General features: G+C 34.1%; 1 protein-coding gene across 1 annotated transcript in view; it reads right to left on the bottom strand.

Annotated features, from left to right (window-relative positions):
* Positions 1–9,192: 9,192 nt before the first annotated feature.
* ABHD3 (abhydrolase domain containing 3, phospholipase) overlaps positions 9,193–19,070 on the bottom strand; it is a 35,414-nt gene continuing 25,536 nt past the window's right edge. Inside the window, exons 5-9 of the mRNA XM_081079078.1 lie at positions 18,568–18,680; positions 14,508–14,681; positions 13,057–13,105; positions 12,800–12,965; positions 9,193–10,072 (exon numbers count right to left, since the gene is read on the bottom strand). Of these exons, the coding sequence (XP_080935204.1) occupies positions 9,894–10,072; positions 12,800–12,965; positions 13,057–13,105; positions 14,508–14,681; positions 18,568–18,680 (681 nt within the window). The 3' untranslated portion in view covers positions 9,193–9,893. The remainder of the gene's footprint in view (positions 10,073–12,799; positions 12,966–13,056; positions 13,106–14,507; positions 14,682–18,567; positions 18,681–19,070) is intronic.

Raw genomic sequence — 19,070 nt, 5'->3', positions numbered from 1 at the left:
GTAACCAACCTATCAGAAACAGAGTTCAGAACACTGATTATAAGAATGTTTAAGGAGCTTAGTGATGACATAAAGAAGGATAGAGAAATCATAAAGAACAACGAGTTAGAACTAAAGAATACAATAACTGAAATAAAGTACACACTTGAAGGAATTACCAGCAGGTTAGATGAGGCAGAGGATCGAATCCACAATTTAGAAAACAAGTTAGTAGAGATCACCCAAGCAAAACAACAAAAAGAAAAAAGGATAAAAAACAATGAAAATGGTTTAAGGGACCTGTGGGATAACATCAAGTGTAACAGCATGAGCATCATAGGAATACCAGAAGGAGAAGACAGGAAGCAAGGGACAGAGAACATATTTGAAGTAATAATGACTGAAAACTTCCCTAACTTGGTTAAGGAAATCAACATACAAGCCCAGGAAGTGCAGACAGTTCCAATCAAGATGAACTCAAACAGGCCCATACCAAGACACATTATAGTTAAAATGGCAAAGGTTAAAAATAAAGAGAGAATCCTAAAAGCAGCAAGAGAAAGACAGCAGGTTACATACAAGGGAACTCACTATCAAATGATTTTTCTACAAAAACTTTGCTGGCCAGATGGGAGTGGCAAGAGGAATTCAAAGTGATGAAAAACAAAGGCCTACAACCTAGATTGCTTTATCCATCAAGGCTATCATTTAAAATTGAAGGAGAGATAAACAGCTTCTCAGAAAAGAATAAGCTAAAGGAATTCATTACCATCAAGCCAGCAATGCAGGAAATGTTATTAGGGCTTCTGTAAGAAGAAGAAAGATGAAAACAATCAAACTAATGAAGATCAGAAATACAAATAACAAAATGGCAATAACCATGTATCTATCAATAATCACTTTAAATGTAAATGGATTAAATGCTCCAATCAAAAGACATAGGGTGGCTGAGTGGATAAAAAAACAAGATGCTTGCATATGCTGTATACAAGAGACTCACCCCAGATCAAAAGACATACACAGGCTGAAAGTGAAGGGTTGGAGTAAGATATTTCATGCAAATGGAAATGAGAATAAAGCTGGAGTAGTCATACTTATATCTGACAAAATAGACTTTAAAATAAAGAATATATTAAAAGCAAAGATGGGAACTACATAATAATAAAGGGATCGATCCAACAAGCGGACATAACCCTACTGAACATCTATGTACCCACCATAAGAGCACCTAAATGTATAAAACAGATATTGATTGACATAAAAACAGAGATCAATAGTAACACTATCATAATAGGGGACTTCAACACACCACTGACAAGGGACAAGTCTTTCAGATGGAAAATCAATATGGAAACAGTGGCCTTAAATGACACATTGGACCAATTGGATTTAATCAATATTTTCAGAGCATTTCACCCAAAAGTTGCAGAATACACATTCTTCTCAAGTGCACATGGAACATTTTCCAAGATAGATCACGTTAGGCCACAAAACAAATCTCAATAAATTTAAGAAAATTGAAGTCATATCAAGTGTGTTCTCTGACCACAGTGCTATGAAATTAGTAATCAATTACAAGAAAAAAATCTGGAAGATACACAAATACTTGGAGACTGAATAATATGTTACTAAATAATGAATGGGTCAACAATGAGATCAAGGAAGAAGTCAAAAGATATCTTGAGAGAAACAAAAATGAAAACACAATGACCCAAAGTCTATGGGATGCCACAAAAGCAGTCCTAAGAGGAAAATTCATAGTAATGCAGGCCTACCTAAAAAAACAAGAAAAATATCAAATCAACAGTTTATTGTTACACTTAAGGGATCTGGAAAAAGAACAGCAAAATAAGCCCAAAGGAAGTACAAGGAAAGAAATAATAAAGATTAGAAAGGAAATAAATGAAATAGAGACCAAAAATCAATACAAAAGATCAATGAAACCAAGAGCTGTTTTTTGAGAAGATAAAATCAACGAAACTTTAACCAGACTCATCAAAAAAGAGAGGACCCAAATTAATAAAATCAGAAATGAAAGAAGAGAAGAGACAACAGACACCACAGAAATAAAAATAAATTAAGAAATTAGTATGAGCAACTATACGCCAACAAATTAGACAATCTGGAAGAAACAGATAATTTTCTAGAAGCATACAACCTTCCAAGGCTAACTCAAGAAGAAACAGAAAACCTGAATAGAGACTGATTACTACCAGAGAAATTGAATTAGTAATCAACAAGCTCCCAACAAACAAAAGCCCTGGACCAGATGGCTTTACAGGTGCATTTTACAAAACACTCAAAAAAGGGTTATCACCTATTCTCCTCAAACTATTCCAAAAAATCTAGAAGGAAGGAAGGCTCCCAAACACTTATTATGAGGCCATTATCACCCTGCTCCCAAAAATCAGACAAAGACATTACAAAAAAAAAAAAAGAAAAAAAAAGAAAACTACAGATGCAAAAATCCTTAACAAAATATTAGCAAACAAAATTCAGCAATACATTAAAAAGATCATATCAACTGTTTCACTTGGAGCTGATGGGTCCTGGAAAAACACACTTAAGTAAATAAAAGTTAAAAAAAAAAAGGGGGGGGGGCAGCCAGTTAGCTCAGTTGGTTAGAGCATGGTGCTTTTAACAACAAGATTGCTGGTTCGATTCCCACAGGGGCCACTGTGAGCTGTGCCCTTTACAACTAGATTGAAACAACTATTTCACTTGGAGCTGATGGATCCTGGAAAAACACACTTAAATAAATAAAAGTTAAAAAATAAATAAAATAAAAAGATCATACACCATGATCAAGAGGGATTCATTCCTGGTATGCAAGGTTGGTTCAATATCTCCAAATCAATTAACGTGATGCAACACATTAACAAAATGAAAAACAAAAATCATATGATATATCAATAGATGCAGAAAAAGCATTTAACAAAACCCATCAGCCATTTATTATAAAAAGAAAGTGGGAATAGAGGGACCATATCTCAACATAATAAAAGCCATATATGATAAACCCACAGCTAACATCATACTCAATGGGGAAAAGCTAAAATCATTCCCCTTAATATCAGGAACAAGGCAAGGTAGCCCACTTTCTCCACTTCTATTCAACATAGTCCTGGAAGTTCTAGCCACAGCAATCAGGCAAGAAAAATAAATAGAAGGCATCCAAATTGGTAAAGAGGAAGTAAAATTGTCATTATATGCAGATGACATGATACTACATATAGACAACTCCAAAGACTCCACCAAAAAACTATTAGAACTGATAAATGAATTTAGTAAAGTAGAAGGATACAAAATTAATATTCAGAAATCAGTTGCATTTGTACATACTAATAGTAAACTATCAGAAGGAGAAATTAAGAAAACAATCCCATTTACAATGTATCAAAGACTATAAAATACTTAGGAATAAATTTAACCAAAGAAGTAAAAGACCTGTACTCAGAAAATTATGACACTGAAGAGAGAAATTAAAGAAGATACAAACAGATGGAAACACATACCATGCTCACAGATAGGAAGAATTAATATAGTTCAAATGTATAGTTCAAATGTCCATACTGCACAAATGTCCATACTGTCACAATTTCTGTGACATTTTTCACAGAAATAGAACATATAATCCTAAAATTAAATGGAACCATAAAAGACCCCAGGTAGCCTCAGCAATCTTGAGAAATAAGAACAAAGTGGGAGTTATGATACCTGACATCAAATTATATACAAGGCCGTAGTAATCAAAAGTGGCATAAAAACAGACACATAGATCAATGGAACAGAATAAAGAGCCCAGAATAAATCCATGCCTATATGGTCATTTAATCTACAACAATGGAAGCAAGAATTTACATTGGGGTAAAGAGAGTCCATTAAATAAATGGTGCTGGGAAACCTGGACAGACACATGCAAAAAAAATGAAGCCAGACAACCTCCTTATACCATATACAAGAATAAATTCAAAATGGATTAAAAACTTAAATGTAGATCTAAAACCATAAAACTCCTAGAAGAAAACATTGGAAGAAAGTTTGCAGACATTACCCTTAGTGATATTTTTATTGATATATCCCCTCGGCAAGGGAAGTAAGAGAAAAAATAAACATATGGGATTATGTTAAACTAAAAAATTTTTTCACAGCAAAGGAAACCATCAATAAAACAAAATGGCAGCCTACTGAATGGGAGAAAATATTTATCAATAACATATCTAAAATGGGTTAATATCCAAAATTTATAAAATCTCATTCAACTCAACACCAAAAAAAACCCCAAACAACTCAATTAAAAAACGGGCAGAGGACATGAAGAGACATTTTTCTAAAAAGGACATACAGATGGCAAACAGACATATGAAGAAATGCTCAACCTCACTAATCATTAGAGAAATGCAAATAAAAACCACAATGAGATACCACCTCACCCCAGTCAAAATGGCTATCATCAATAAATCAACAAACAACAAGTGCTGGTGAGGATTTGGAGAAAAGGGATCCCTCGGGCACTACTGGTGGGATTGCAGATTGGTGCAGCCACTATGGAAATCACTATGGAGGTATCTCAAAAAACTGGAAATGAAATTACCTCATGACACAGCAATTCCACTCCTATGTATCTATCCAGAGAAATCCAAAACACTAATTCGAAAAAATGTATGCACCCCTATGTTTATTGCAGCACTATACACAATACCCAGGACATGGAAACAACCGAAATGCCCATCGGTAGATGACTGGATCAAGAAACTGTGCATTTATACAATGGAGTATTACGCAGCCATAAAGAAGAAAGAAATCTTACCATTTGCAACAAGATGGATGGACCTAGAAAACATTATGTTAAGCGAAATAAGTCAGACGGAGAAAGACAAATACCATATGATCTCACTTATATGTGGAATCTAAAGAAAAGAATAAGTGAATGAACTAATCAGAAACAGTTTTGGAGACAAAGAGGAAAAACTGAGGGTTGTTAGATGGGGGAGGGAGTGGGGATGAAGGAGAAAGTGAGGGGATTAGAAAGCACAATCAGTAACCACAAGATTGCCATGGGGATACAAAAGACAGTTTGGGGAATATAATCAATAATGTTGTAAAGATTTTGTAGGGTATCTGATGGGCACTTGTCATATTAGGGAGACCACCTCAGGGACGATGTAGATGCCTGATCACTGCAGCGTACACCTGAAGCTGAAGCTGAACAATAATGAATGTCAATTATAATTGTATATATATATATGCATATGTATATATGTATATACATATATATATTCACAGGAAGTGGAATAAAGCATAAGGAATAGAGACAGTGGAAATGTAATGGCTCTGTGCGATGTCAGAGGGGTACTAGATTGGGAGGGGGGTTATCACTTTGTGAGGGGTATAAATGTCTAACTATTACATTGTTTTGTACACCTGAAACTAATAAAAAAAATAAAAAATGATATTTAATCGAAAAAAAATTTACAGGTATCAATTAGTAGGTTGACAGTTTAAAACAGAATAATGCTCTTTTGTGATCATTCAGATCTTTTAATATACTGCTAGCCTGTCTATTCATAGCCAGCTTGTATTGCGTCCTCGGTAATATGACCAACAATAAACCTGAAGTACAGATGGAGTAGGTATGATTATCGTACTGCTTTGAAAATTTGTGTACCAGTATCTAACTCTGGGGGGGAAGATAACACTTTGTAGGAGGCACAAATGCACAGTTGTCCTGTAATAATTTAATACTGCATCATGTTCTCAACTGACAGTAAGTTTTGGTTATTTGATCAGTTATTATCTTTATTTAAAAGAGATATTCAGAGAGGTAAATTATTCTTGTCAAATTCTTGCCTTTCACTATTTTCAAAGTGATTCCCACATTTAGGTGGTTGAAGGACAGAGCCCAAAAATGTATCTGGTAGTTTCAATATTGACATAGGAATAAAGAGCACAGTTGAATAAATCACAGCGTTATAACACTGATGACGAATATATAAATATCAATGTCTTTGTTTAGCAATAAAATTTAAATGCAAAAGAACAAAATCAATTACATACAGCAATTTTTACTGAATTAGGTATCAGTGCTGATATAACATTATATTTTAAGAGAAGGGACACCAGCATCTATTCTATAGCTTGGCGTGTTTCTGTAAGTTAAGGCCAAAATACTGTCTTACAAGTGAGAACTGGAGTTAAAATAGCACAATTCCTAAGTATTCTTTACCATCTGACTTTGCAAATTGTCTTCATTGACTCCAAAGTAAATTCTAAAAAGCTGAGTGCCTACCTTGTGCTTAATGCTTTGTTAGGTTCAGAGCAACAGTGAGATTTAATAAATTACCATTTGACTCTGAAATCTGCAGGGAAAACAATCTGCTTTAACAGATTTGGAGAGAGTTTGCAAAAACCCCTCGTGTCTCCACTCCTGACTTGTATGTACTAAGTTCTACCATTCTCTCAGGGTCCAGACCTAAGGTTAAAGTATGATTATTAATTAATAATAAACCTAATATGAGGCAGACAGTGCCTTGGCCCCTGGGGATAAAATGGAGCACAAAGAAGATATGTGTTCTGTCTTCACTGTGCTTACAGTCTGCTGGAATAAAGTAGATAAGTAAAGAAGCTATTACAACTAAGTGTGACAACTGCCATCGACAACAGTGATGTCTTCCTTTAATTTCTAGAATTCCAGTGTCTTACAAACCACAGTAACTAATGGTTGCAATCCATTAGTGGGGCTCAGAAGTGCATTTTAAAAGCAGTTTTGAAAAAGTAGTAAAAATTTCTATGCACAAAAGTAGAGAAAATAATGCAATGAGTCCAATCCCTCAGATTGAAGCATCAGTAAGATTTTCCATTTTCTCGCTTTCATTTTAAAAATGAAATGGGATAGTTAAAAGAATAAAACATACCAGACTAGAATAGAATGGGCTACAAAATATGACAATGTATTGCACTATGAATATTGTACATAGTAAGAGTAAGTATAGTTCCATAAAACCTGTGTGTATCTACTGGGTTTAAGATATTTAAAAAATGTATGTGACTGACAAAAAGGAAAGAAAGAAGACCATTTGTATCCCTATTGCAAATACAATGCTTTGTAAGAAGGCTTTGGATAAATGTTTCATGATGACAATAACCAACCTTTTATATTTTACTCTACAAAAAGAAACATGAGGAGATAGCTAGAAAAAATTCCAGGATATATATAAAATTAAATTTTCTAAACAGTAAGCGGGAATACAAGGTAGAATTTTCATGAACATACCACTATAACTCAGCTAATGTGGACTAAGGACATACTCTATTCCACGCAATACGCTAAGTGCTTGGGATGTAGAAATAATTAAAACACAGCCCCTCTTTCTCAGAATTTGCTACTGTGTGGAGAAACAGCTGGAGAAAAGAGGCTATCCTCCATGTAAAACAATCAACACTTGAAAATCCTCACCTTATTCTAATTAAAACATATACAAAAAATATGCATGTATAGCTATATTTTATTTTGTTTATACTAATGAGATCATATACATATGAATAAATAGTTTTCGTTAAATAATCTAGCAGAAATCTCTATAAATCAGTACAGTGCTACCTCATGCTTTTTGATGGTTATATAATTTGTGTCATAGTCTACCCATTCCCCTTCTAAGTAGGTTGTTATCCTATATGTCCAAAGCTGTAATGAACCTGTATCTTTACACGCCCATGCTACCTTTTCTATACTAGCATAGGTTCTTCAAAATGGGATTGCTAAATATGGTTGGTGTTGTATTTTAATACTGTCAAATTGTTTTCCTCCAAAAAATAATTGCTAGTTTACATACAATAATGTATAATATACAATATGTAATACTATATTGTAATATTATAATATACAATAATTATTCAAATTGTTGGTGGGTCCACATTGTATATTGTTTATTATCAATCCTGCCTATTATTAAATTTGCAACTTGGTGGTCACAAATATCTGTTTGTGAATTTTGCATTTCCTAAATTACTACTGAGATTGTCCTCCTTTTTATAATTTACTGGCTATCATTCTGTGAGTGTTCTTTGTAATATTAGCCTTTTGTATATTGCAAATATTTTTCTCTGTCACTTGTATTTTAATTTTGTTCATGGTGGTTTTGTAGAACTGAAGTTTTTCATCTTTATGTATTCTGTCACTTTTTTTCTTTATGGCTTCTCATTTTTATATTTTACTTAAGAACTTCTCTAACCTTATAAAGCTAATCTTTCATATTTTCATCTAATGCTTTTTATGGATTTAAAAAAGTATTTATGTCTTTATCTATCTAAATCCAGCTGGAATTAATTTTTGGTGTAGAGGGAGGTGAGGAGCTGCCAACCCCATTCTGTCACTGGCCAGTGAGTAAACAATTTTCTTGACCCAATTAATCAGAATATATGAACAGAACAAAAAGCACTGGTATTATTAGTGCCATCATCCTACACAAAATTATAGGGGAGTCTACCAGTACATTATCAGGTACTCTCCAAAATGTGGCATTTTTAGTAAACATTTTAATATGCTTTTTTGTACCTAGTTCTTCTCCTCATGTGTGTGATACCTGACGCAAAAATCTACATGTTTCTTAAACAGGTTGAAATAGTAAAAAAGGAGGAAAAGATGTTGAACGGTATGGAACATGTCTCTATTGGCTGGCTAGCCCAACAAGCATTGCCCTTTCCCTGGCCTGCCCCCACTACAATTGGAAAAGTGTACATATTTGATTTCCCAACTTCGTACTCAACCAGGGTGGCCATGTGACACAGCTCTGGCCAATGGACCTAAGGGCAAGTCTTCTAGGAAATCTTTCACTTTCCCAAAAGGGCAGATGTGTCTGCCCCCACTCCTTCCCCTTTTCCTTTTCTGAACACAAATGTGATGTCTGGAGATGCAACAGTCCTCCTGTGTCTAGGAGATAACTAGCTATCCTGCTGAGGATGGAGTGAAACCAGAAAGAGCCTGAGTTTTTGATGACATCCGCAAACCCCTAAACCAGCCCTGCCTGGAGACTTCTTGTGATGTAAAATAACTAAGTATCCTTATTTCTGTTAGACAGGTTTCCTGTAGCTGGAAGTATTTTAATTGGTACACATGGTGTGAGTCCAATATTCTGGAAACAGTGAAACAAAACAGTTTTAATATTTCTTCCTAATGAAATTCATAAATGATCATAAATTACTTTCTAAATAAAAACTCACAAAGAAACAATTTAAAATAGATTTTATTTTAATTTAATGATCTATATGTATGCATAGATACTATTTTAAAAATAAGCATGTAAACTATAATCATTATAAAACATAAATTAGCCTTAATTTAATATTATCAGAGTAAAAGAGCATGTATAGAAGTCAGTCTAACGTTGCATTTGCCTTTTAAAGTTAGAATACATAAAATATTTAGCATATTGCCTTATTTCAGTTATCTTATTTCAGTTTTCATGTTGTGATCATTACGTAAAAATACCCTTAGGAATGTGCCAACTTTTAACTTACATTCAAAAAACCAACATCTTTTAACAGTTATTAAAGTACCATTAAATCATCTAAAATGAGTAATCTAAAAAAATAATAGCCTAAATTAAAACCCTGAGGAATTAAAATCTTCTTACATAATAGTTTTGGCTAAGTGCAATTCCATGTTTGTACTACTTTATTTAAGGTTGTACTTTGTAAGGCATAGTAAAAATAAAATCTACATAAATTACAATCTAAATCTATATTTGATTTCTTGCTACAAAGTTTTGTTTACCCCAAAAGTAGTTTTTGCATGTCATTCTGGACCTTTTCACCCCCTGCTGGCTTATTTGCTTTATATATACGTAGTAGTTAAGATTTGTGCACTAAGCTGAGCTGCCTTCATATGATGGTTCAGTCAAAATGCATCTGAAGAACTACATGTTAGAGAGTTCATCTCCATGCTCAACCATGGCCTGTACAAACTGCTTGAAGACTCGATCCATGTAGGTGGACTGCCTTGGCCAGATTCCCTCCAGAAAACCAATATGGCCTCCATAAGAAGTAAGAACCAAAGCAACATTAGGGTTTTGCTTAGCAGTTTCTATTGGAATAGCTTGAGGGGAAAAAAAAGGGCGGGTAGTAAAAGAGGGAAGGAAAGAGGAAAAATACAATTATTACCAATTTTGGAATAATAAGGAAAAATGTATATCTTTATCGTTTCCAATCATTATAAACCAAACACCATTAAACAAATAAATATTTGTAATGAATATGGATAATGGAATAAGTCTAATTTATTATATTAACCATCTATATATTCTTATAACAGTTCACATTTACAATTATGTATTGGAGCATCATTTTTAGAAGAATCAATCCAAGTGTTTAATGATAACACAAAAGAATAGGCCGAGTCTTGTTTTGAGAAATTAAAGTAAGATGTTTCTAGGATGGCAAATACTTACATTATGCTATAAGGTTCCCACTCATGTGTTACACCAGGAAAGAAAAACAAGTAATCTTATTACCTTTGTGAGAGGTATAAATTCATTAGTATGACTTTGGTTAACCTTACAGCAAGTTATTAGATTCCTGGGGCCAAATGGTGTCTGTATTAAGGATTTAAAATTTTAAATATGATTTATATAGTAAAAACATATGGATAGCAAAAAAGAATGGAATAAAATATTACTCCAAGTGGTAACAGTATTTATCTCTGAGTGGTGAAACACTGTTGATTATTTTTTCTTTATCTTCTCTGAATTTTTATTTATAGTCAAGAGAAAGAAAAATTTTATTTTGAAAATATAGTTGCTGTATTGAAACAATTTACCAGTAATGATAGTATTTTTATATGCTGTACAAAATCTATGCTGAGTAAAAACTTTAAAATATATGAATTGAAGTTATTCTTTTCCTTTTCTCCCATGTTTAGAGTTCAAACAGTGAAAATGTTTTGATTTAAGATCTATAATGGATCCCAATTTGGCATGAAAAGTGTTTTGATTTCAGATATGCTAAATCTTATCTCCTTAATTAAGATAATATGGTTGATGCAATAATTAGAATTTCATATCTTAGGCAGAATCTTGGGGTAAATGAAGTAATTAAAGGTCAGATCTCCCTACCCCATGCTCTTCTAAGGAAGGAAAAGTTGACATAACACATTGTAGAACTGAGCCCCTTCCAAGACCAAGGGAAGGGTCTATGCTCAAACTGCCTATTTAGATGATGCTCTAAATTTGACCCCGCACAACACTCCCTGAAAAATAAACTTAAGAGTCCCTAAATCAAGTCCCAGGAAGTCAAGTTATTGTCTAAAAGGGGCCCTGAACACACATCCTTAGCCAGCCAAACCTAAAAATGAACATCTATCTTGGGATCAGGTGTGAAAGCTTAAGGGAAATGGCAGTGGAAATGACATACTATTTTTGCTTTTCCTTTTCACCTTATATTAATGCTTAGATTTAGAGTGCTTCATTTGCCTCTAATGGAATTATTAAGAGCTGCAATTTCACACTCTGTATACACTCAGGAATTTCTAACACTGAAAGCCATAGTCATATCAGAAGAACAAAAGGCTGTGCACTTTGAGTCATGTGAAAGATGCTGGCTGCCTGCGCTGTCAGAATTCAGACAATTGGCCACTATTTCAATGTGGCAAGACTATTTTAAGGGCTTGGGAAAGAATAGGAAATAATGAATTTAAATTTCAACCAAGTGGGTCAGGTTAAATGCTGGAAAAATTTTGTTGGTAGGAAAAGGGTCAGTGAAATATAAAGATGAAGAAATACAAGACTTCCTTAATCCAATGGAAATAGGCTAAACAATCACCATGTAATCCAACTGACAGGAAAGTTTACAGTTTCATTTTCTGATTTGTGGTCAAAGTCCAAAAGTTCTAGTCATCGAAAATTACCTGTGATTAATCATAAATCACACAATAAATGATACCCTTATACTGAGATAATAGATGATTTTTTTCCCACGTACTTTGGGGATTTTCTGAAAATTTGACAATAATATGTGTCGTGTTTGTAGTCAGAATAATTTTTTAATGAAGTACTCAGGGAAACGTTTTTAAAGTATTTAGGGGGAAAATATGGAGAAAAAGTTTTATAAAAAGCTTTGTGAAATTTCATTAGAAAAAATTTAGAGGTCATGTCTACTGATTCTTAAGATAGTATGATTACTTCTAAGTATCTTATATTGCTTCAATGTATAAACACATGCATATACATCTTGGTTGCCAAATTCTATGTTTCTTGAATTAAAAGAGCAATGAAGTTAATTTGGGGATAATTTTCTTTTATACAGTAGCCAGGGGGAAACAAAGCCTGTTTCCTTCAAATGTGACTTTATAGTCGAATGTGCTACACTTATTGAGATATTCAAGGACACCAAGTTCATACAGTCTCAAGTTCTCTTCCAGGTTAAAAGGTAAGAAATATTCAAAAGCCTACTGTATACAAACCTCAGGAAGAAAAGGCAGGTGCTGACAATGTACTCTAGAGGCAAAGACACTGTAACATAATGTGTCCCAAGAACAGTGTATTTGATAAAGAAGGAATGTTATAAAAATGAGAACAAGCAAAATATGAAGAGTCATAATTTGCTGAGGCTCTCACTGTGGACTAGATAAGGGGCTATGACAATGTGTAAAGGGATCTGATGCATTTAGATATTAAATTATGAGTATCTAGCTAATTTTTTCTGTTTATCACAATGGAAAACATTATATGACTGCCATTTTATTTCTTATTACTGTATTTTCTTAAAAAGAACAATACTTTAAAACAGTTAACTCATGTCAAAATGTATATGAAGATGTTAATTTTACCATGACTGGGTGAAAAAACGTCATCCACAGAATTCAGACACAACACTGGAATTCCTACTGATTTCAGTCTATGGTTTGGACTGGCATCATTATAATAATCATCAATTGTTCGGTATCCAAACATGACTGAAGTAAATCGCTTATCAAACTCTCTAATGGATTTAGCCTGAAAAACACACACACACAAACAAACATATTATATCTATTCTTGAGTTCAAAAGAGAAAATAAAAATATTACATAAAATTTCTCTCCTACCTTCATGACATGATCCATGTCAATTTGTTTTACAAACATATGCCGGTGCCTGAAACAAAAGAATTTCAAAAGTAAAAAATTAAGGTCATTCCCATCTCCAACATACCTAACATACCTAAAATACATAGTAATACATAACTAAGCCTAGCACAGGGCACCGACCTGGTTGGTACTCAGTAAATATTTACTTAATCAGACAAATGCATTGATATTTGTCCCAAAGACATTTTTTTAAAGTACTTTTCTCCTTAATTGAGGAAGAATGAATCAGTTCTATAATAAACATTAGTGTTGTTTCATAACAAATTAGACTTACACAATGATGCTATTAAACCATTTTGGCCAAAAGGCCTTATTTAAGCCAGAAGTTTTCACTTGGATAAATTCTCTGAAGACATTATTTTAAAAATTGCTATATTGAAAATTAGAATTTATATTTTTGTGTACTTATTTTTTAAATGTTGATCACTTTTGCTGTATAATCTATACTTTATTTCAAATCACTCTTCACTTTTCTTGTTCCCCATTCCAGTGACCACAAATAATTAATGATACGATGGATCTTTAGTATATTTAGCAGTATTTTATAATCAACATCTGTAATTTAACAAATAGGTTTAGTTTAACCCAGTGCTTAATGTCGACTTTCAGGATAATTATGGTTTTCAATAAGTCAGGCACAAATTAACTGACCCTGTATTTAGAGTTTACATTTAAATTTATCAATTCACTAAAAAATGAATGGTAATTGTCATAACAAACAAACAAACCCAGAAACATCTCTATGTTCTTTGCTACCATGACGTTTAAGTGTTTAGAAGATACACAAACAGTTCCAGAAAAACTAATGCAAAGACATTATTTTGATAATGTTAGCAACGGGGCGGTGTGTGTGTGTGTGTGTGTGTGTGTGTGTGTGTGTGTGCGCTGAGAACATGCAAGTGAACTGCATTCTTGTAAGCCTCTAAAACATACTCAGCTTGTGAGCACATGCTTAAGGAATCATATTCTTCAGCACTGAAAATACTTAATATATTACTTACTGCCCAGGAGAGAATTAGGTACTGATAGTATTAGCGACAAGTAGAAAATCCAAGGAAATAGTTCATAATATTACTCAACATACTTAATACCAATGTTTTCAGTTTTTTAGAATAATTTAGAACAGTGACCCTCAAAGCGAGGGCCCATACTCTAGGGGCACAGAAAAACAAGAAAACCCATTGCGGTACAGAAAGAAAACATTAGAAGTTCTATCGATATTTTCAGTTTATATTTAAAGTCTTTTTAACTTTTGTATACATTTACAACATAAAGAATATTTTGGTACAATAGTAAATGCATATAACGTAACATAAATGTACATACATTAGCAGTGATGTTCTGTAAAACTTATTGTTGGGATATGTAATCCAAAAAGTTTGGGGCCAGCAGTTTTAAAGATTACTCACTTATTAACTGAAGACTGGAGGCAAGTTGTCAAATAATAATTAAAAAGCAGCCAGTTCAGTGGTTTCTCCAATGACTCCGAGCAAGCAAAAGTATTCCAACCAACTGAAAAAGTTGCAGCTGCCTTCAAAGGAGTTTTTGGCCCAGTTTTTCCCAGGTAATTTAAAAGCAGCATTCTAAAATGAGGAGAAATGGCAAAGCCAGGGATGAATTTGTTATAGCTCTCAACACATCCCACTTCTAACTATGGGCTTTACCAACTATGGAGAAGAAAAATACAAACCAGTTTTTAAGTACTTTATCTTGGAAAAGCATGCAAGTGTCTTCATTCTTACTTTTCATTCACATACTTATTTATCTTGCAGTCCACTATACTGTGAGTGGGACAAAACATACGGTATCACTTATATGTGTATTGTTCTATGAAGTATAAAACATGAGGGAACTCGATCATAGAGTGGAGATTTAAAATTTTGCAAATCGCTATGCCCTAGCCTCCAGTTGAATGTGTAATTTAGTATGTGAGGGGTGTTTCAGGCAAACTTTTTCTATCAATGGCTACATAGTAAATGTTTGGGGTTTGGAGGGGGTCCTATAATCTCTGCTGCAATTACTGGACTCTGTGATTGTAGTTTGAAAGCATCCATAGACAATACATAAATAAGTGGGCATAGCTGTTTTCCAATAAAACATTACATACCAACATTGAAATTTGAATTTCATATAATTTTCACGTCATGAAATATTATTCTTGTTTTGATTTTTTTTCAATCATTTAAAAATATAACCATTTTTAGCTCGTAGGTTGTACAAAAACAGACAGCTGGCCAGATTTGGCCTGCAGGCCGTGGTTTTCCAACCCTTGGCATAGAAAAAAAAAGAGCACAAAAGGAGTGGTTTTCAAATGTGGCTGCACATTGGAACAATTTGGGGAGTTTTTAAAACTACAATGGATGTCTGGGTCTCACTCCCAGAGATTCTGAGGAATCAGTGTGGGTGGCCATTCTAGTTGCTCACGCCTCCTTGCACCCTATGGCACGTCTCCAAAGGGCTCCCCAGTCTAGAGTTAGACTTTCTAGATTGTGACAGAACAATAGGCCCTTATAGCAACTAGTTTTCTCTTCCTGCTCCTTCCTGTTATTTATCTTATTTTCTATCACATATTTTCCTTCTTTCTTTTTGTTCTGTGAATTTTCTTGATTCTACCCTAGTTCTCTTTTTGTTAAAGGTACAAGAATGGAGTTTAATATAATACTAATGTCAGAAATCTAAGTTTAACATCGCCATTTAAGAGACAGAATGAAATCCTAAATTCTACTTCTCATTATAGTATTTTCCGTTATTTATTTCTCTAATTGCCCAGGTTCTGAAATAGGAGAAATGGGTAAAAATTCTCATTCTTTTTTCCAACCTAAATGGCTTGCAGAGTGAATTTGATAAGGGTTTAGGTCAAAAATGGAGATTTCATTTTGGAAAATAACTATATTCCTCTTTGTATACATCACTGTGGCTCACTAAGCCATTTAAAGGATTAATGCTTACTCTCCTGCAAAGGGTTCATTCCACGGTCCTATTTTGGTGGCCCTATTCTTTGGCTGGAGGTCAGAGATTTCTGGGAGGCTGGTATAATGGGCAAATTGGAAGGGGTGGAAAGGAAGCTTTCATGAGTAGGAAGGACAAGGAGTAACTATGTCCAAGTAGGTGGGGATACTTCTTGGTTATTACTCAGGAGCAAAATAATGTCAAGGGTTGTTTCACTTCGACAGAAAAAGGATACCATTTCTTCACCAAAATAAAAAAATTGCAGAAAGAGAAAAAGAGAGAGAGGGAGGGAAGGAGGGAGGGAGGGAGAGGCTGAGAGAGAGAGAGAGAGAGAGAGAGAGAGAGAGAGAGAGAGAGAGAGAGGGAGAGGGAGAGAGGGAGAGAGAGAGAGAGAGAGAGAGAGAGAGAGAGAGAGAGAGAGAGAGAGAATATGAATCTATGGATTATGAGACTTAAAAGGCATATCAATCCCAATGAATGTACAGGCTTTATCTGGCTCCTGACTCAAATAAACTATAAAAGCAGGCCAATCAACAAACAAATTGACAACTGGGAAAATTCAACACTGACTAAATATTTGAGAACATTTAGGAATTATTGTTAGTTTTGTTCAGGTATGATAATAGTATTGGGTATTTGGGTTCTTTTTTTAAAGAAACCTTCCGTTTTAGAGATACCTGAAGTATTTATAAATGATATCTGAGATTTATTTTAAAATAATCAGAGTTGAGAAGGATGGAGAATGATTATCCATGAGTTGATAATTATTGAAACTGGGTGATGAGTATATATGGTGGATCATTAACACTCTTCATTTTTATATACTATATTTGTAAGTTTCTATACATTTTTTTAAAGGTAGTTTGCCAATTCATTGAGAGATTTGAATCTGACTGAGTCTAGAGCAGAATGGGTTCCTTGGATAGACTCAGTTCTGGTTCAAAGCCCCTATTTGGCTCCAGGCATCACAGCTTGCGGATTACCCCAGTCTGGGAGTTGGAGGGGGGATACTGGGCATAAGGATCTTGGACAAATGCTTTTGTCTGTTGCATTCCAAAAGAAAAAATGTGTCAAGCTGTAAAACACATCCCAAGTGGTAAACCGACTTGGGAACATGTCACAGTGCTAGGCAACTAGAAAGGGGGTTTCCTTCAAACAATTTACAAGACATTAATATTCAACCAACTGCAAAGGCTAATGGTCAAGTTCTGCCTTCAGGCCCTGAGGCTTCAATGCAGCATGAATAGGCATTTCCCAGGAGCTTCTGAATAGAGAATCTGGGCCTGTTTATGTAAGGTCTGGCCTTAAAAAAGTCAAGAATTTATAAGATTAAGGAAAAAAAGTTCAGCTGGCACCCTGTGCTTTAGGATCATGTTCTGGAGCAAAGGAAAGAGAAGCAAAATGCTGTCCATTAAGCACAATTCAGAGGTTCTGCCTGGGTTTTCTACACCGATTCAGACAGATTTCTTCCTTTAGTAGGTCAAGTCAGACCTTCCATGCTAATTTAAGAAACGTATTCTTTTCTTCCTAGTTTACGTTTATTAGAATCTAAAAAGGTGCTTAAAGCCTATTTTTCAGTCTATCATTTGTAAAAGCTGTTCATTTTCAAGTAAATGTACTCCTAACATGTTTTGAAAATTGAAATGACACCTAAGTTAATTACAATATTAAGAAAAAAATATCATTTTCTGTTTCATGTTTGTTGATTTTAAAAAGTAGTTTGGGACAATGGTTTAGGGAATCTAAGCATAGTAAAATGCCAGATAATAAAAATTTTGGAGTTTATTAATCTCTCTCTCTCTCCATATATATATATATATATATATATAAATATTATTAGTAGAAATGAACCTAAATATATACATGGCATAAAAGTTCCCAAAAAGCCCCAATATAATTGCAAGCAGCACAAATTATAATAATGTTCATATGCTTAAAATAGCAGCTGGAGTAAGAGTTAACAACAAAATTTCAGTTTCTTGAAGAGCATTCCAGGGTAGGTTTATTTGCCCAGCAACCAAACCAAACTAAACCAAACCAACCAAACAAAACCACCACTGAGAAAAAAGTTTTTGAAGCCCACTTGACTTGGAGAGAGAGCATTAAGTGATTATTTCTATGATTGGAATGATAAAAGTCAGGCTACAAGTTCAGCTTCCTGAGTGCTCCAGGAGAATGCAGGTACAGGGCCCGCTGGGAGTACATCAGGGAATCTGAAAGTTAACATAGCAGCCACCGAGTGATGGAAATCAACTTCATGGGATTCAGACAAGCCTTTATGCTCACAAAAACCCAAGTAGTCAAAGGAAGTACTTGTATCCTTTCACCATAGAGGCCAGTAGTCAAGGAGAATATTATAATTCACCTGAACTAATTCCTCCATTCATTCAACCTCATGTGGTAAAACATGATAAAAATAATCACACATTTATTTTTAAATGTCTACGTAGCTTATAGTCCTCTGAAAGAGGCATTGGTAAGACCACTTCCCTCAGATATTTTAGAAAGGAAAAACCTTACCCTCCCATTGAAACCCCTGCAGCCAGGAAAGTTGCAGAAGGGTACAGACTGTGTATGTGGTGAATAACTGTCTCCAAATCTTCAGTGTTAGCGCAACAGTAAGTTCTTGGTGTCTACAAGCAGTGATAGGTAAAACACAAAATTTTAAATTGCGAGGTTAATGATTTGTATAATGCAGAAATCTTTAAAAAGAGCAACAAATCATAATAAATATGAGACAATAACCTTTGTTTGCACATACTATGAGTAATAAAAATTTATAATTTTCCTATCTTGCAGTACACATGTATGCCATTTAAAGTCAATGCTATTCAACTTGGTACTAACAAAAAGACTGATTGTGCAAGGAAGGCTTGACAGAAATGAGCAAGATCAATACAAATAACTTAAACAGATAATGCAGTATCCTACTCAGATGTGTCTCTGACTAAACAAGAACAGAGTCAATTTTGGGAGAAAAATAGTGAAATAAACTTTGTTTTATAGAGAAAAAAACCAAAACC

This window comes from Rhinolophus hipposideros, assembly GCF_964194185.1.
Source record: "Rhinolophus hipposideros genome assembly, chromosome: 17".
Lineage (NCBI taxonomy): Eukaryota > Metazoa > Chordata > Mammalia > Chiroptera > Rhinolophidae > Rhinolophus > Rhinolophus hipposideros.
Note: the sequence above shows the minus strand (reverse complement) of the source record. Positions and strands in the feature narration are given on the sequence as shown.